At 36.2% G+C, this 20,261-nt stretch overlaps 1 protein-coding gene across 1 annotated transcript in view; it reads left to right on the top strand.

Moving 5' to 3' along the window:
• The window catches only part of CCDC18 (coiled-coil domain containing 18), a 105,242-nt gene that overhangs the window by 330 nt on the left and 84,651 nt on the right, over nt 1-20,261 (top strand). Inside the window, exons 2-7 of the mRNA XM_061121356.1 lie at nt 28-111; nt 2,317-2,452; nt 2,961-3,135; nt 5,525-5,686; nt 9,849-9,955; nt 11,820-11,948. Of these exons, the coding sequence (XP_060977339.1) occupies nt 28-111; nt 2,317-2,452; nt 2,961-3,135; nt 5,525-5,686; nt 9,849-9,955; nt 11,820-11,948 (793 nt within the window). The remainder of the gene's footprint in view (nt 1-27; nt 112-2,316; nt 2,453-2,960; nt 3,136-5,524; nt 5,687-9,848; nt 9,956-11,819; nt 11,949-20,261) is intronic.

The following is a 20,261-nucleotide window of genomic DNA, read 5'->3' as shown; positions in this document are numbered from 1 at the left end:
CAACCGGGATTCTCTGGTTTCCCATAGTGTGTCTGGCGTTCCGCGCTTGGGGCCGGGGAGAGGGTCGCAGGTTTCCGAACGCAAAGGAGAGCGCGGCGTGCACTGTCGTCGGTGGGTCTCTCTCACAGCTACGACTTGTGGTGAGCGACTGCCCTTGGAGGGTGGAAACTGGCCTACCTGAGGAGGTACAGGTCTTTCCCTCTCGGTTCCCTCAGATGCGTTTAATCTAGTCCTCGTCCTTGCTGCTCACGCTGCTCTGCAGGGTCGTATTTTAGTAGAGGAAAAATCGGGAAGGAAGTTGTTCATGTTTTCCTCCACTGCTTCCAGATGCACTAAGGACCAATTCTGTCAAATTGAGCATTCTTGATACAGAACAGTACTATATAAAGCCTTGAATGGCCTTCCAAAATGCGGAATCCTTTTCGACTACAGCCCATCTTTTTTACATACAGCGAGTATAATGAACACTTGTTCTTCGGTGTGATGTGTGTGCCTGTGTATACCTGCAAACGCATTGTAATTAAGGCCCAAAGATGTCAGGGCCTGTAAGAAGCATGATGTGCTTTTCCACGTATGTACAGGCGATGAAGCTAGACTTTTATAACTAAGTTGAAGGGAGGAGAAATCTTTATTTGAGGATATTAAATGGCCCACTAGGAAAATGAAAATATATTTGTATATCAAACGTTTTCATTGATCCTTTAGAAGGGTGAGAGAATTCTTGGGTTAAAATTTACATAAACCTGATTTAGTTGAAACAAAATTGCATGTCAGAATTTGCCCAAATTTTCTTTACCCTTCTTCAAGCCTTCACCATCCTGTAGGTAACTAGAGTTGTTAGAAAAAAACAGTGGGGACCTGAACCATTGACTTTTGTTTGGTAGTTTTCTCATTTAAGCAGAAACAAATTTTTGGAAACAAAAGAGGAAAGAGGAAAGAAATATTTTCTTTACTAAGATTCCATTGTATCTTATATAATTTCGTGCCACAGTTTATTCCAGTAAGATGAAAGTTTTCTTTTTAATCTTCCTACATCTGAGAAATTTTGAGCGTGGAGTCAATTTGTTATTTTAGCTAGGTGAGGAGAAGGAAGAACAGTTTTGTAATCATCATTTAGTCACTGAAAATATTGGGTTACTATAAGTGCCTCACAGTCCTGACTATAATACACAGGACTCCTAACCTTTTGGAGGTTGAAATGTCGTCAGAATTCTAGAAGGGTGATCAAAGAGAAGCTTCAATGACAAAGATAAATGGGATCTGAAAGAGGAATGTAATTTAAAGATTATTCAGGAAGATGGAGTAGTAGAGATTATAAAGCTTTCATTTAAGTTGTATTATTAATAACATGTCTTAGTACACAATAATTATGAATATTAATTATTAGCAATAAAATGTATTTATCATGATTCTTTAATGTGCAAAGAGCTACTTAGTAGAGAATTTCACAACCCTTGAGATACCCATCAGTTGAAGAAACAAAAACTTTTCTTATTTATTTTTGTGAGTTAAGCTGCTAAATGTCATTTTGATCTCTGTGGTTGTTATGTGAATGTTAGCATACCATTTTAAATTTTATCGCCATGGTGAATAGGAGAAGGGGATAACCTTTATTTGGTAATAAATTACCTTTAGGAAGATATGAATGTTATGATACCAATTTTGTCAGATGTTCAGAGCTTGTAACATGATCAAATTCAAACACTTCATATTGAAATTAATTTATAATAAGAAAACTGCAGTGTGACATAATTAAAAGATCTTTGCGTCATGATGGCCTAGGTTCAAATCCTGGTTCCACCATTTACAGTTTATGTGACCTTTTAGTTATTTGGCGTAGGAAATGGCAACCCACTCCAGTATTTCTTGTCTGGAAAATTCCACAAACAGAGGAACCCGGCGGCCTACAGTCCATGGGGTTGGAAAGAGTCAGACGTGATTGAGCATGAGCACATGCAAGCAAGTTATTTGGCTCATTCTTAGTTTCTTCATCTTGAACATGAAATAAAAACAGTTTACACACTTGTTAGAAAGATTGAAGATGGTTAGAAAAGGGGAATTGTAATAAGTAGTCCCTGGATTAAATGAAAAACTGATTCATTGAAATTTTGTTGAACTTTCCATTATGGCTTTACACTACAGAGAAATTGATTATTGCTGGCTGTTTTGCTTTGTTGTAAATTACCATGAAAGATTTCACAACATTTGAAATAGAAAAATAATAACTTGAGTTAAGATTTATTAGTGTGAAACAATTTTGACTGACATCACAGATTCTTTCAGGCAAGGTACAAGAAATTCATTTCTTTTTTTAAGAAATGGAATCTAGTTCATCAGACTTCTATAATAAAGAAAATGAAGAAGAAAGTTTGCTGGCAAATGTTGCTTCCTTAAGACATGAACTGAAGATAACAGAATGGAGTTTGCAGAACTTAGGGGAAGAGTTATCTAGGTGAGTGAGTAAAATTATGTATAGAATTCTAATTAGGACTTTAACTGATGAATGTAAAATTTTTGAATATCATTATTGTTTGTTGTGTTTCTCGTGTGTCCAGAATAGGGAATAATGCTCCATAATTTAAAAAATAATGATTTTGAATATAGCTTTCGGTTTAGAAAGAGGAACAGAACTATTATAGAAGTATTTATAAATTAAGACCTTTAATATATTAGGACTCAGTATAAAATATATGTGTAAGCTTAACTAATCTTTTATTATGACTGTTTTTTTGAATCTTAAGTAACTCTAGAATAGAGGCTCCAGAAACATAGATTGCTAGTTTTAAAACTAATTATGGTTTATTGAAAATTTTATTGAAATGCCTCAGGTTCCTTTCTGGAATCTGATTTCCAGCAATATTTCAGGTGCTTATCTATTTTCTTACTTAATATGTAGAAATTTAGAGTAAATACTTAAAAGTATCCAAGAACTAAAATGTATTTTTTCTTTTTTTTTCTAGTGTTAGTCCAAGTGAAAATTCTGATTATGCTCCTAATCTCTCAAGGTCTGAAAGACTCATTTTGGAAGATCTTTCTCACCCTAGCCATCTCGGACTTTTGAATTACTCATCTCATAAAAGAGTTTGTAAAATGCCCAATAGTGGTACTGATTTTCAAAAAAAGCCAAGAGATAAGGTTATCATTTTTAGACCTGCCTACTTAAAAGTAGTTTTAGACCTGTTTAAACTTAAACTTAAAAGAAAATACTTTTTCTCTGAGTTTTTTCTTCAAATGCCTAATTTATGTTTTCCATAGTCTTTTACTAGAGTGCTAATAAAGACTCTGAATTTAAGTGGTCTATAAGAGAGTAGCTATTTTGATGTATTACTCTATTTTAAAACTTCTATATTTATTTGCAATTAAATATCTTGTTTTCTCTGTAACCCCCTTGATTTTAGTACCATACCATGTACGTAATAGGTAATCATGGCTTATTAAGTGGTTGAAGTATATTGCTGTTTAGCCTGGGTCAGGTGCTCCATTCATTATATCTAAATTTTGTGGATGATGTTAGACATCTGTCCTGGTCTGAAACTCACTCTTTCTTCCTCTTTTTTATTCACTTGTATTCTCTATCTTCCTATGTGTCCTCCTCTTTCTTACTCAACCCTTTTATCTCCTTTTCCTCTATCTTCCTCCCACTTTTTATTACCCCACTGCCAGCATGCATATATACCTATGTTTACATATATACATCATAAACTTTTTTGATAGAAATTTGCTCTTCCCACTTAAGAAAGCTAGCAGTTGAGAGATTTTCTTTTAGTAAGGAACCTGCTTGATGAAGCCATCTGAGCCTGCGTTTTAGAAAATGAATTGAAATTCCCTGTCTACAATTTTATGTACTTTTGAAAAATTTGATGTGTATCCTAGTTCAAATTGCTGACTTTTTATTGTATATATGCCTTCATTGAAATCATTGTGTTTTACCCTAAGCAAAATCAAAAGTTACATGACAAATTGAAAGGGGAAAACTATTGATAATGTCTATTAAAGACAAATGAAAGCTCTTTAATAATAAGAGCTCCTAGAAATAAGGAAAAATCATCAAACCAGTGGAAATATATGCAAAAGGCATGAATGGGAAGGGAAATTAAAACAAATAAAAAGAGTTCAATCTCAGTCATACAAAGAGAAATTCACTACCAGATTATTAAGCATCCTGAGTTTGGCACTGTATTTTGTGGGTGATATTAGGGGGAAATAGGCATTCTCATGCAAAATGACATAGAAATGCAAAGTGACATAATCTCAGTGGAAAGACATTTGGTAGTATTTACCAAAACCACAAATTCATTTACCTTTAACTTGGAAATCCTGTTTCTGGAAAGCTACCTGCATAAGTATAAAATGAGGCCTTGTTTGTCATAACAAAAGACTAGAAATAGCTCAGTTGTCCAGTAATAGGGTATTGGTTGAATAAATATGCAATGAATACTGCAGTTAAGCGGGTAAAAAGAAAAAAGGAGTTTCTCACTGAATTGATTGTGGAGAGTTTGCCAGGATGTATTGTTGAAGTGAAAAACCATATTTACTATTGTAGTTTTGCATAAGAGCTGTTGTGGGGGATGGGTAATTTGTATTGTTTGTGTATGTATATGGAAGCACTAGAAGACTAGATTTAAGATCCTAACTTAATTAATGACTCACCTATAGAAGGAGTTTCCTGTTTTTTGGCTGTCTAATTTGTGTTATACAAAAATTTATAAGTAAGAAACTTGTAAAGATGGTTACCTATTTACTAAACATGGGAATGATACTTCTGTATGTATTCTTTTTTTATATAGTTCTGACTTTTGAATTATATAAATACATTACTTATTCAAAAAATAAAATTAAATCATGTTTTGGAAACCTCAACTAATGAAAATTAAAATACTTTATTATAAAATATATATTCAAAAAAGTATAATAGAAATATATGTACAGTTAACAGTGGCTCAGTAGTAAAGAATCTGCCTGTAATGCAGAAGCCGCAGGAGACATGAGTTCCATCCTTGGGTTGGGAGGATCCCCTGGAGCAGGGCATGGCAACCCACTCCAGTATTCTTGCCTGGAGAATCCCATGTACAGAAGAGCCTGGCGGGTTACAGTTCATAGGGTCGCAAAGAGTAGGATTCAGCTGAAGTAACTGAGCATGCAAAGAATAATTTATCTGTTTTGTTGTTTGTGGGCATTTCAGTTCTTACCATTTTTATATAATCTTCAGGTACAAAAGTACAAAAGTTTCTATCAGATTTATACGCAGGAGTAATACTGTTGAGTCTTAGCGTGTTCAACTTTACTGGATGATACCAAGAAGTTTTCCAAAGTGTACCACTGTTTTACAAGCCAAATGTATTTACTTACTTGTTCACCATCTGCTGAGGAGAGAGTGCTGATTGTCTCACATATCTTCACCAACACTAAGTATCTTCACCTATTTTTCTGAGCTACTTAGTCATTTTATTGATAATTGTTCATTGTATTATATATAATACTTAGTGAAGTAATTCAAAATAGATTGTTCTTTTTCATTTTTCAGATGTCTTTTTCATCTTCTACCCCTGTGGATCAGGAAATCAGAAGTCTTCGAGAGAAACTTAATAAACTTAGGCAACAGAATGCCTGTTTAGTTTCACAGAATCATTCTTTAATGACTAAAATAGAATCTGTCCACTTTGAATTGACACAGTCAAGAGCAAAAGTATGTTTCTTGAAATGGTGACTATGCCAACAGAAAAGAATCATCTTAAGATTTGTAATTGGAAAAATATTCCTTGTATTACCTTAATGTGTTATATATAATGATTTTTATTGTAATATATCAACCTATTATAGAATCAATTTTATATGAATTTAATATTTGAAAATTATTTAGAGGAACTAGTATAATCTATGCATTTAGATAAGTCAGAGCTTTTTAAAATTCTTAAGATTACCAATTTGTGTGGTTTTGCTTCTTGTACAAAGAAAATATATAGCTTACTTATCTTCCTCTTTAAAATAATACATCCTCATTGTTGAAAACTTCAAATATAGAAAAAAGAAAAGGGAGAAAGATAACCCAGTTTCCACCATCTAGAAACTACTTTATTGGTTTATCATATAATTGAATATTACACATTTGAATAGTTTTGTTTTTTCCTGTGTTTTATACTTCTTATATAGTCTAAGCATTTTTTGGTGCATTTACTTAGCTTTTCCAACAACCATTTTTTATGGTAGCGTTAATGTTTTCTTATGTGAGTATACCATAAGTTAATAACTCTCCTGTTTAAGTGGTTTCCTTTATTTTTCAGTATAATTGATATTGTACAAAAAAATTAGAAAAAACAAAAGAGTTCAGTAATAGAGGCATGGTAAATGCATATATATACTTATATATATATACATACAAATAATTAATTGCTACCAAGCTTACTTCTGTTACTTAAGGTAAAAGCATATATCAGTGTATCAGTATTACAATATATTAATATATCAGTACTAAAACATATCTATTTATGAGTACTAAAATGCACATTTTTTTCCTTTCATGGGACTTTGTAAAGTTTAGATGATATTTGTAGAGGCACTTAGAGTGGTATCTGTACAGTCAGCACTCAGAAACTTACCTGAAATATTTAGTGGCAGAAACAAACACACAGTAACTAATCTGTTTTGTTTTTTATAAAATGAGCCTATTTGTCTATATGTTTATATTTTAGTACATGTATATATATATACATATAATGTATATAAGGAAAGAAAGGCTGTGCTATAACTCTGGGAACTATTAGAGCATCATAGTGAGCCTTTGACTGTTTTTTAGACATAATTGTTTTAAGTAGTACAGTTATGGGAGGTCTTTATTTTTCTTTTGTTCTTTTCAAACAAAACAAAGTACACTATTGTGCTTAAGGAGAAAAATGCTGTAGTGAACATAAAACTTTTGGTGTTTGGGATTATTTCTGGGATCAATTTCCAGAATGGTCAAATCACACGAAAAGAGTTTTTTCAGGCATTTACTGCACTCTCTCTACATTCAATAGTCTACTGATTAAAAAAAAACAAAAAACTATAATTTTTAATTTCTTTGAGGCAAAAATATCTTGTTTTTCTTGATTTCTCATGAGATTTACCTTCTCAGTGCATTTACCATTTCTTTTGATGTGTCTGTTTATTATATTTTAAATTTTTAGTCCCCTATAGATTCTTTTTAAAGTAATAGAGGCTTAATTATTTGAAGTCTTAAAGATATTAAAAGAGTTTTACTAATAACTACTGAACTATTAACATTTTGTTCCTTTCTTTGAGCATATAAATACACCAATGGCAGTAAGATATTTGTATTTTATGTACTTCTCAGGTTTTCTTTTTTGTAAGAACTGGGGTATTTTGGCTTATTGAATTTTATTTTATTTCATTTTGGCGATGCTGGATCTCCATTGGGGTGTCCTTCTCTTGCTTGAAGAGCATGGGCTCAGTAGTTCTGGCGCTTGGGCTCTCCACGTGTGGCATGTGGGCTTAGTTGCCTCACAGCATGTGGAATCTTGGTTCCCCGATCAGAATTCGAACCTGTGTACCCTGCATTGGAAGGTAGATTCTTAACTATTGGATCACCAGGAAAGTCCCCCATCTCAGCATTTTCTAAATTGCTTAATAAAATATTTTTTAGGGAGGTTGCCTTTTCTAGGGCAGGTCTCAGCTTTGATGTTGCATATGTGCTGCTTTTGGAAATCTTTTGCTGAAATTCCCCTTTGTACTGGACAACATATTCATAATTTACCTTTTAGCAAAGTCTGTATAGTAGTTATAGTTCTGGAGCTTGATATCTTGTCCTTTCTGGGCTACCCTTCAGGCCTGCTGTCCAGCTGTCTTCCTGGGACTTCTCTTTGATGTTCTTCCAGGTTGGGTCTACAGTTTCCTGGATCTCATGTTGACTTTTTTCGTTTACTCTTTCTTTAGTTGAAGCATATTTTCCAGTAGCTTCCTTGCCTGTTTGAAATGTCTTAATTTCTCCCCAACACTTGATTGAATTTTAGAATGAAAATTGTTTTCCTTCAGGGGTTTTAGGACACTGCTTTCTTGTCTTATATCCTCTAGTGTGTGTCTGGAATGTTTAATTCCATTGTGAATTACATTTCCTAGCATATAATAGGATTTCCCTGGTAGCTCAGGTGGTAAAGCGTCTGCCTACAATGCGGGAGATCCAGGTTCGGTCCCTGGGTCGGGAAGATCCTCTGGAGAAGGAAATGGCAATCCACTCCAGTACTCTTGCCTGGAAAACCCCATGGATGGAGGAGTGTGGTAGGCACATGGAGTTGCAAAGAGTATATTTTTCATTTGTTTTTCCATTTATGATAGCTTTTAGTATTTTCCTTCTTTCCACGGTGTTTTAAAATTTCATAGTGATTTACCTTTGAGTAGGCCTTTGGTATTTATTGTACTGGTTACGTAAAGATTCTTCTGGTTGAAATCTTGTGTCCTTTGGTCCCTGAAATTTTTCTTATGTAATCTTGATTATTTCCTTCCCTTTGTTTTCTTTCTTCTGTCTTTCCTAACCTGATTGGTCCTTTAAATCTTTGAAGTTTTTGCCTGGTATTTTCCATCTCTTTGTCTTCCTGTGTTACTTTTTCAGAGATTTCCTTAACGTTGTCATCCTATTGAATCTTTTATTTTGGCTGTCATAATTTTTCATTTTCTAGAACTTTTCATGTTCTGTAATTGTTTTGTATTGGCAATATCCTCTCATTGCTTTCTCAATGATTTGTGTGTGTGTGTATGTATGTATGTATTTGCCTTGCTTCTGCCAGTTGCTTTTAACTTTTGTTTTGACCTCTCAGATGTTGGTGTTCTGGCTATTTGTATCTAAGAGAAGGCACTTAAATGCTGTTTGGAAACTCTCTCTGCAAAGTTGAGATTTGCTCTCCACTGAGCTTCATTTGTTGGTAATGGTTGAGGAGGTGGCTCTTTTGTTGGGAGCCATGTCCCTTCTCCCATTCAGTATCCATATATGAGGTCTTTTACTTTGAAGTTCTTGAGTTTCTGCAGCAAAGAATCCTTTGATTTCTCACCTGTGAGGTAGCCCCAGATGAGGTGGGATAGGAGGCTAGAAGCTGACTGTTCTGTATTGATCTCTTTGTTTTTTAACTCTACCTCATCTCTGCTCATCATTCCACAAAATGTTTCAAGAGTCCCAAATGTTTCCTGTTCAGTTTCTCCAGATTCGTAAACTGTCTCTCTCTCTTCTTAAGTGGAAGGCTCTTGGTGACTCTTTTTGACTCCTGGTGTTCTGAGCATGAGAAAAGGAGGGACTTATCAAAGAGATCTTGAACTGTGTTCCCAGTTTTCTCTTCTAGATCTCACCCCTGTCTTGCACTATATAACTCATGCTTCCTTTTTCTGGGGATATTTAGTGTTCTTTTCCAGACACCATTTAGGTTGTTGATTTCCATCATCTTGCACTCTTCATAGTCCAAGTCGTATTTTCTAGATTTTCTCTATAATCATGTTTTCTAAATTTAGGCTTTAAAAAGAGTCAATAAGTATTTTTATGTAATTTTAAATGATTTGATCTTTGACATTTAATTTTCTGATTTATGTGAAATTAATCTTTTTAGTTAGTGTCGGTAGAGATTCTCTTTTATTTTCCCTAAGTAGTTAACCAGTTATGATACTAAGTTGAGGATAATGGGAGGATCTTACATGAGACTGGCTTGTGATGATGACATGCCGATGTAAGTTGATAGACAAGATGAGTTTCATAATTGAAGGTTGATTGGGGAGTTCTATTGAATTTCCATCAGATGGTAAGAGAAACTAAGGAGCAAATAGATTAATTTATTTTGTAAAGACAGTGCTCTGAAAGTTGTTTTTTGTTTTAGGTTTCTATGCTTGAATCTGCTCAAAAACAGGCAGCCAATGTACCAATCTTAGAAGAACAGATTATAAATTTGGAAGCAGAAGTTTCAGCCCAAGATAAAGTTTTGAGGTAAGATTTACAGCTTTTTTTTTTTTTTTTTTAAAAAGAAACACATTTCATTGATTAGAATGTAACATCATGTGAATGCGTGAATCTCATCCATATTTTCACCTGGGAAGTTGCTAACAATGTCTGTTTTTATCATATGAAATCTCATGTTGTTCTTTAGTTGCTAAGTCCTGTCTGACTCTTTGCAATGCCATGAACTATAACCCACCAGGCTCCTCTGTCCATGGGATTTCCCAGGCAAGGGTACTGGAGTATATTGCTGTTTGCTTCCCCAGGGGATCTTCCCCACACAGGGATCAAACCTGTGTTTCTTGCATTGCGGGTGGATTCTTGACCACTGAGCCACCTGAGAAGCCCACTTACGGCTTTCAAATACTATTTTCAACTTTTATTTTTGACATATCTTGTTAAATTTTGACCCCCACCCAGGCTTCCCTGGTGGCTTAGATGGTAAAGAATCTACCTGCAGTGCAGGAGACCCAGGTTCAATCCCTGCATCAGGAAGATCCCTGGAGAAGGAAATGGCAACCCACTTCAGTATTCATGCCTGGAAAATCCCATGGACGGAGGAGCCTGGCAGGCTACACCCCATGGGTTTGCAAAGAGTCAGACATGACTGAAGTGACTTAGCATGCACACACAGATAGACTGTCTCAGAACTTGATGAATCTGTTTTCAATTTATCATAATTCTTTGCTGCAGGATACATGCAGTTGTATGGCAGCCAAAAAAGACTAAATCTAAGCTGAGATATTTAATTATATGTTTTCATTAATATGAACTAGTTTGCTTATTGTCCCATGTAGTTATGCTCGCTTCTTTGATGGGAATTCAAAGAAATACAAGGAATCAGGCGCTTTATAATTTGTCTTCTTTTTCTGCTTTGAATACATGAGAAATACATGCATATTAAATAGCATATTGTTCCATTTTAGTGATTCTCAAAGATTAATTCTGGGACCAGCAGTATGAGCATAATCTGGAAACATGTAAGAAATGCAAATCTCAGTTCTGGTCTCAGACTTTCTGAATCACAGACTCTGGGAGTTGGGACCCAGCAGTCTATGTTTTAACAAGTCCTATAGATGATTCTCATGCACACTAAAATCATCTCTCATGACCATCACAATTTTGTAATTTTCTTAGTAATACATATATTATGTTTATTCCTAAGGTATTTTATATTTTGGTTGTTGTGAATTTGTTCTTTTTTTTTTTAGCCATGTGGCATGTGAGATCTTAGTTCCCTGACCTGGGATTGAACTCAGGCCCTTGGGAATGAGTGTGCAGAGTTCTAACCACTGAACTGCCTGGCAATTCCCAATTTGTTCTCATTCTGTTCATTGTTAGTATATAGGAAGGGTACTGCTTTTTGTATAATACTATAATTATTTTTGTAATTGGACTGTTTCTCATACCTTTAATAAATTCTGATTTTTATTTTCATTCTCCAGGGATTTTCCAGGTAGCTAATAATATTATCAGCAAATAAAGAATTTTGTCTTTTCTTTTCTGAAATTTATACTTGGTACTTTTTCATTTTTGCAGTGTCAGAAAAATCATTGGATATGGTGGTGATAATAGTCATCCTTATCTTCTGAAATATACCTAATGCTTCTAGGTATTATCAAATAGGATATCAGCTTTTATTTCAGATACATTTATCATTTGATGGCAGCATCCTTTTATTCCTTGTTAAATCTCATAGTACACTAGTGATGTATAAACCTTTTCTCTGCCTCGTGTTAAATATTTGTTTCTCTTAACTCAGTGATTTAAAATAATGGAATTCCTGACGTTGAACTGTTCTTGCATACCTGAAATAATCTCTTCAATAGCCTTTAAAAGTATCTTTATTTTATAGAGAGGCAGAAGATAAATTAGAGCAGAGTCAGAAAATGGTAATTGAAAAAGAACAGAGTTTGCAGAAGTCCCAAGAGGAATGTATAAGGTTGAAGGTGGACTTACTTGAACAAAGTAAACAAGGAAAGAGGTATGTGTTGTTTTTTTTTTTTTTTATGCAATGTTCTTTTTTTTTTTCTTCTTTTTCTGTTTTTTTTTTTTTTTTTTATTTTTTTCCAGTGGGTTTTGTCATACATTGATATGAATCAGCCATGGATTTACATGTATTCCCAATCCCGATCCCCCCTCCCACCTCCCTCTCCACCCGATTCCTCTGGGTGTTTTTAAAGGAAATAATTGTATTTCTAGGGGAAAAACAAACAATATAGTACCTATTTAAAATTCTGCATAGTTTCTGAAGTAAAAAAAATTTCAGAAATTTGTCAGTGGAAAATTTAATGTTTTTTGTCCTTTAAAAATTTTTGATGAAAATTTTCATGAGTAGACTTTATACGTTATTGGCATTTTGAATTGGGATTAATTCCTTAAAGCCTGATAATGACTATCAATGAAATGGCATTTACATATTTCTTTTTTTTTTTTTTTTTTAATTAGTTGGAGGCTAATTACTTCACAACATTTCAGTGGGTTTTGTCATACATTGATATGAATCAGCCATAGATTTACACGTATTCCCCATCCCGATCCCCCCTCCCACCTCGCTCTCCACCCGATTCCTCTGGGTCTTCCCAGTGCACCAGGCCCGAGCACTTGTCTCATGCATCCCACCTGGGCTGGTGATCTCTTTCACCATAGATAGTATACATGCTGTTCTTTTGAAATATCCCACCCTCACCTTCTCCCACAGAGTTCAAAAGTCTGTTCTGTACTTCTGTGTCTCTTTTTCTGTTTTGCATATAGGGTTATCGTTACCATCTTTCTAAATTCCACATATATGTGTTAGTATGCTGTAATGTTCTTTATCTTTCTGGCTTACTTCACTCTGTATAAGGGGCTCCAGTTTCATCCATCTCATTAGGACTGATTCAAATGAATTCTTTTTAACGGCTGAGTAATATTCCATGGTGTATATGTACCACAGCTTCCTTGTCCATTCATCTGCTGATGGGCATCTAGGTTGCTTCCATGTCCTGGCTCTTATAAACAGTGCTGCGATGAACATTGGGGTGCACGTGTCTCTTTCAGATCTGGTTTCCTTGGTGTGTATGCCCAGGAGTGGGATTGCTGGGTCATATGGCAGTTCTATTTCCAGTTTTTTAAGAAATCTCCACACTGTTTTCCATAGCGGCTGTACTAGTTTGCATTCCCACCAACAGTGTAAGAGGGTTCCCTTTTCTCCACACCCTCTCCAGCATTTATTGCTTGTAGACTTTTGGATAGCAGCCATCCTGACTGGCGTGTAATGGTACCTCATTGTGGTTTTGATTTGCATTTCTCTGATAATGAGTGATGTTGAGCATCTTTTCATGTGTTTGTTAGCCATCTGTATGTCTTCTTTGGAGAAATGTCTGTTTAGTTCTTTGGCCCATATTTTGATTGGGTCATTTATTTTTCTGGAATTGAGCTGCAGGAGTTGCTTGTATATTTTTGAGATTAATCCTTTGTCTGTTTCTTCATTTGCTATTATTTTCTCCCAATCTGAGGGCTGTCTTTTCACCTTACTTATAGTTTCCTTTGTAGTGCAAAAGCTTTTAAGTTTCATTAGGTCCCATTTGTTTAGTTTTGCTTTTATTTCCAATATTCTGGGAGGTGGGTCATAGAGGATCTTGCTGTGATTTATGTCGGAGAGTGTTTTGCCTATGTTTTCCTCTAGGAGTTTTATAGTTTCTGGTCTTACATTTAGATCTTTAATCCATTTTGAGTTTATTTTTGTGTATGGTGTTAGAAAGTGTTCTAGTTTCATTGTTTTACAAGTGGTTGACCAGTTTTCCCAGCACCACTTGTTAAAGAGCTTGTCTTTTTTCCATTGTATATCCTTGCCTCCTTTGTCAAAGATAAGGTGTCCATAGGTTCGTGGATTTTTCTCTGGGCTTTCTATTCTGTTCCATTGATCTATATTTCTGTCTTTGTGCCAGTACCATACTGTCTTGATGACTGTGGCTTTGTAGTAGAGGCTGAAGTCAGGCAGGTTGATTCCTCCAGTTCCATTCTTCTTTCTCAAGATTACTTTGGCTATTTGAGGTTTTTTGTATTTCCATACAAATTGTGAAATTCTTTGGTCTAGTTCTGTGAAAAATACCGTTGGTAGCTTGATAGGGATTGCATTGAATCTATAGATTGCTTTGGGTAGAATAGCCATTTTGACAATATTGATTCTTCCAATCCATGAACACAGTATGTTTCTCCATCTGTTTGTGTCCTCTTTGATTTCTTTCATCAGTGTTTTATAGTTTTCTATGTATAGGTCTTTTGTTTCTTTAGGTAGATACACTCCTAAGTATTTTATTCTTTTTGTTGCAATGGTGAATGGTATTGTTTCCTTAATTTCTCTTTCTGTTTTTTCATTGTTAGTATATAGGAATGCAAGGGATTTCTGTGTGTTAATTTTATATCCTGCAACTTTACTATATTCATTGATTAGCTCTAGTAATTTTCTGGTAGAGTCTTTAGGGTTTTCTATGTAGAGGATCATGTCATCTGCAAACAGTGAGAGTTTCACTTCTTCTTTTCCTATCTGGATTCCTTTTACTTCTTTTTCTGCTCTGATTGCTGTGGCCAAAACTTCCAACACTATGTTGAATAGTAGTGGTGAGAGTGGGCACCCTTGTCTTGTTCCTGATTTCAGGGGAAATGCTTTCAATTTTTCACCATTGAGGGTGATGCTTGCTGTGGGTTTGTCATATATAGCTTTTATTATGTTGAGGTATGTTCCTTCTATTCCTGCTTTTTGGAGACTTTTAATCATAAATGAATGTTGAATTTTGTCAAAGGCTTTCTCTGCATCTATTGAGATAATCATATGGTTTTTATCTTTCAATTTGTTAATGTGGTGTATTACATTGATTGATTTGCGGATATTAAAGAATCCTTGCATTCCTGGGATAAAGCCCACTTGGTCATGGTGTATGATTTTTTAAATATGTTCTTGGATTCTGTTTGCTAGAATTTTGTTAAGGATTTCTGCATCTATGTTCATCAGTGATATTGGCCTGTAGTTTTCTTTTTTTGTGGCATCTTTGTCTGGTTTTGGAATTAGGGTGATGGTGGCCTCATAGAATGAGTTTGGAAGCTTACCTTCATCTGCAATTTTCTGGAAGAGTTTGAGTAAGATAGGTGTTAGCTCTTCTCTAAATTTTTGGTAGAATTCAGCTGTGAAGCCATCTCGTCCTGGGCTTTTGTTTGCTGGAAGATTTTTGATTACAGTTTCAATTTCCTTGCTTGTGATGGGTCTGTTAAGATCTTCTATTTCTTCCTGGTTCAGTTTTGGAAAGTTATACTTTTCTAAGAATTTGTCCATTTCATCCAAGTTGTCCATTTTATTGGCATAGAGCTGCTGGTAGTAGTCTCTTATCCTTTGTATTTCAGTGTTGTCTGTTGTGATCTCTCCATTTTCATTTCTAATTTTGTTAATTTGGTTCTTCTCTCTTTGTTTCTTAATGAGTCTTGCTAATGGTTTGTCAATTTTGTTTATTTTTTCAAAAAACCAGCTTTTAGCTTTGTTGATTTTTGCTATGGTCTCTTTAGTTTCTTTTGCATTTATTTCTGCCCTGATTTTTAAGATTTCTTTCCTTCTGCTAACCCTGGGGTTCTTCATTTCTTCCTTCTCTAATTGCTTTAGGTGTAGAGTTAGGTTATTTATTTGGTTTTTTTCTTGTTTCTTGATGTAAGCCTGTAATGCTATGAACCTTCCCCTTAGCACTGCTTTTACAGTGTCCCATAGGTTTTGGGTTGTTGTGTTTTCATTTTCATTCATTTCTATACATATTTTGATTTCTTTTTTGATTTCTTCTATGATTTGTTGGTTATTCAGAAGCGTGTTATTTAGCCTCCATATGTTTGAATTTTTAACAATTTTTTTCCTGTAATTGAGATCTAATCTTACTGCACTGTGGTCAGAAAAGATGGCTGGAATGATTTCAATTTTTTTGAATTTTCCAAGACCAGATTTATGGCCCAGGATGTGATCTATTCTGGAGAAGGTTCCGTGTGCACTTGAGAAAAAGGTGAAGTTGATTGTTTTGGGGTGAAATGTCCTATAGATATCAATTAGGTCTAGCTGGTCCATTGTGTCATTTAAGGTTTGTGTTTCCTTGTTAAGTTTCTGTTTAGTTGATCTATCCATAGTTGTGAGTGGGGTATTAAAGTCTCCCACTATTATTGTGTTACTATAAATTTCCTCTTTCATACTCGTTAGTGTTTGCCATACATATTGCGGTGCTCCTATGTTGGGTGCATATATATTTATAATTGTTATATCTTCTTCTTGGATTGATCCTTTGATCATTATGTAGTGTCCTTCTTTGTCTCTCTTCACATCCTTTATTTGAAAGTCTATTTTATCTGATATGAGTATTGCAACTCCTGCTTTCTTTCGGTCTCTGTTTGCATGAAATATTTTTTTTCAGCCCTTCACTTTTAGTCTGTATGTGTCTCTTGTTTTGAGGTGGGTCTCTTGTAGACAGCATATATAGGGGTCTTGTTTTTGTATCCATTCAGCCAATCTTTGTCTTTTGGTTGGGGCATTCAACCCATTTACATTTAGGGTAATTATTGATAGGTGTGGTCCCGTTGCCATTTACTTTGTTGTTTTGGGTTCACGTTTATATAACTTTTCTGCATTTCCTGTCTAGAGAAGATCCTTTAGCATTTGTTGAAGAGCTGGTTTGGTGGTGCTGAATTCTCTCAGCTTTTGCTTATCTGTAAAGCTTTTGAATTCTCCTTCATATCTGAATGAGATCCTTGCTGGATACAGTAATCTAGGTTGTAGGTTATTCTCTTTCATTACTTTCAGTACGTCCTGCCATTCCCTTCTGGCCTGGAGGGTTTCTATTGATAGATCAGCTGTTATCCTTATGGGAATCCCTTTGTGTGTTATTTGTTGTTTCTCCCTTGCTGCTTTTAATATTTGTTCTTTGTGTTTGATCTTTGTTAATTTGATTAGTATGTGTCTTGGGGTGTTTTGCCTTGGGTTTATCCTGTTTGGGACTCTCTGGGTTTCTTGGACTTGGGTGACTATTTCCTTCCCCATTTTAGGGAAGTTTTCAGCTATTATCTCCTCGAGTATTTTCTCATGGCCTTTCTTTTTGTCTTCTTCTTCTGGAACTCCTATGATTCGAATGCTGGGGCGTTTCACATTGTCCCAGAGGTCCATGAGGTTGTCCTCATTTCTTTTGATCCTTTTTTCTTTTTTCCTTTCTGCTTCATTTATTTCCACCATTTTATCTTCTACCTCATTCATCCTATCTTCTGCCTCCGTTATTCTACTCTTGGTTCCCTCCAAAGTGTTTTTGATCTCATTCATTGCATTATTCATTTTTAATTGACTCTTTTTTATTTCTTCTAAGTCTTTATTAAACATTTCTTGTATCTTTTCAGTCTTTGTTTCCAGGCTATTTATCTGTAACTCCATTTTGTTTTCAAGATTTTGGATCATTTTTATTATCATTATTCTAAATTCTTTTTCAGGTAGATTCCCTATCTCCTCCTCTTTTGTTTGACTTGGTGGGCATTTTTCATGTTCCTTTACCTGTTGGGTATTTCTTTGCCTTTTCATCTTGTTTAGATTGCTGTGTCTGGAGTGGGCTTTCTGTATTCTGGAGGTCTGTGGTTCCTTTTTATTGTGGAGGATTTACCCAGTGGGTGGGGTTAGACAATTGGCTTGTCAAGGTTTCCTGGTTAGGGAAGCTTGCGTCAGTGTTCTGGTGCGTGGAACTTGATTTCTTCTCTTTGGAGAGCAATGGAGTGCCCAGTAATGAGTTTTGAGATGGGTCTATGTGTTAGGTGTGACCTTGGGCAGCCTGTATGTTGACATTCAGGGCTATGTTCCTGCGTTGCTGGAGGATTTCGTGGTATGTCTTGCTCTAAAACTTATTGGCTCTTGGGTGGTGGTTGGTTTCAGTGTAGGTATGGAGGCTTTTGGACGGTCACTTATTACTTAAAGTCTCATGTAGTCAGGAGTTTTCTGGTGTTCTCAGGTTTTGGGCTTAAGTCTCCTGCCTCTGGATTTCAGTTTTATTCTTCCTGTAGTCTCAGGACTTCTCCAACTATACAGCCCTCATAAGAAAACTTCTAGGTTAATGGCGAAAAGATTCTCCCCCGTTAGGGACACCCAGAGAGGTTCACAGAGTTACATGAAGAAGAGGAGAGGGAGGAGGGAGATAGAGATGAGCAGGAGGAGAAAAAGGGGGACTCAAGAGGAGAGAGACAGATCTACGCAGCTGTCTGTTCCCAGAGTGTTCTCCGTAGCCCAGTCACCTACAAAGATTCACAGAATTGGATTGGGAAGAGAAGGGGAACGGAGGAAATAGAGGTGTTCTGAGGTAGAAAACAGAGAGTCAAGATTGGGAGAGAATAATCTTCGGTTTAAAAATAGGGCTTCTATTCTTTTTTTTTTGTAAGGTTATAGTGTATTGAAAATGAAAATTAAGGAGTAGTAGAGGAGTACTAGAGGACTTTAAAAGAAATAAGAGAAAAAGAAAAATAGAAAATAGAAGAGAAAAGAATAAAAAAAGAAAAAAAAGAAAAAAAAATTTTTTTTTTCCCTAATTAAAAAAATCGTAAAAATCTATGGAAGTGAAAGTTAAGGAGTAATGGGGGAGTAATAGGGAATTTTAAAGGAAAATAAAAGAGAGAAAATAAAAAAAGAAAAAAAAAAAAGAGAAAAAAGTAAAAATATATCTAGGAGTTTCTCTGGAGCTGTTGCGGTCAGTGTGGGTTCGGCTCAGTTTCAGATAGCTCCTCGTTCCAGCTTACACTTCTCGATATCTACAGGCCCCTTCCGGTGTAGTCGGTGTTTTCTACAGGGATTTTAATCTGTTGCACCAGTCCCTTCTGAAGCGGTTCCCTTTGTTTATTTGGCTTCTGTTTGACGGTCTCTTCAGGGCCTCATTTCCGCCCTGATACAGGCGGGCGGAGGTGGACTCTTATTCAGGTAGCTAGTTCCGTCGCTCTGCGGGGAGGGGCTGGCGCTGCCGGGAGGGGCTGGCGCTGCTTTCTCCCTCTGCGCTGCTCAGGCTCCTGGCTGTTCTATATGGAGCGCGCCCCGCGCTGCACGAGGTTCCAGCCCTCCAGTGTTCCACAAAAGCGCGGAACGAAAAGCTGCGCCTGCTCTCTGTGCCTTCCCCGTCAGAGCGGTCCAGGCAGCCAGGGGCTTGGTGGGCGCACTCTCCCCAGGTGTGGCCCGCCCCCTCCCTTCCGCGGACCCAGTCTCAGTTTCCGCTGCCGCCAGTCGGGTGCGCGCACCTTCTGCCCTTCGCGTCCCCAGCCCCAGTCCCCGCCCGCGCCGGTCGGGTGCCTGCGCCCTGTGTCTCGCGGCGACCTTCCCCTCCCCCTTGCCTCCTGCCTCCGGCGGGGCTGGGCCAGTCCGCAGCCTGCGAGCTCTTCTCTGGACTTTCTCGGTACGGCCGGCAGTGTGTTCGGACCGGTTTATTTTCTCTCTCTTTTTTGGTCTCCCACAGTTCAAGTTGGCAACTCAGAGAAGCTCCCTCCGATTGTCCTCAGGGCACTCAGGCCCAGACCCTACCCCAAGCAATGCCGCCTAAGACTCCCTTCCCGGGAAGGATCTCTGTCCTTAGCTCTTTTGTCTCACTTTTTATCTTTTATATTTTGTCCTACCTCCTTTTGAAGACAATGAGCTGCTTTTCTGGGCGCCTGATGACCTCAACTAGCGATCAGAAGTTGTTTTGCGAAGTTTGCTCTGCGTTCAGTTATTCTTTTGATGAATTTGTAGGAGAGAAAGTGGTCTCCCCGTCCTACTCCTCCGCCCTACATATTTCTTAAATAAAATTCATAAGAAAGTGGTTTGGTCTTCCTTTAGAAATAGATAAGTAATGTGAAAATATCTATTTTGTATAAGCCATGTCTTTTTTTTAAAGCCGTATCTTAAGATAAAGTTTTCTAGATAACTGACCACATAATTATTAACTTTGAATGTTAATTAACTTTTAAACTAATAAAGATAAAAGCTTTTTAGTTTAATGAGATTTTACCATATAATGTCATTGTAACAGTTTTTACACAGGGTAAAATCATAATCTGCATTTTTATCATCTTTGGCAACAAAAATATGTTTTAAAATTTCATCCTATGGTATAAGTAATGTTATGAAGAAAGTGTTTTTGAAAAGTTGTCATAAATAGATAAATATTTGTTTGCATGTGCATTTAAATTTCTAAAAACTGCTCAAAACCCATCTATGTCATTTTTTCATTAAAATGAGTTTGGAATAATATTTTCTCAGCAGTGTTTGGTTAGTATAGTTCAAGTTACAGTATATATTTGGTAG

The sequence above is a fragment of the Dama dama genome, chromosome 20, assembly GCF_033118175.1.
Source record: "Dama dama isolate Ldn47 chromosome 20, ASM3311817v1, whole genome shotgun sequence".
Taxonomy (NCBI): Eukaryota; Metazoa; Chordata; class Mammalia; order Artiodactyla; family Cervidae; genus Dama; species Dama dama.
Note: the sequence above shows the minus strand (reverse complement) of the source record. Positions and strands in the feature narration are given on the sequence as shown.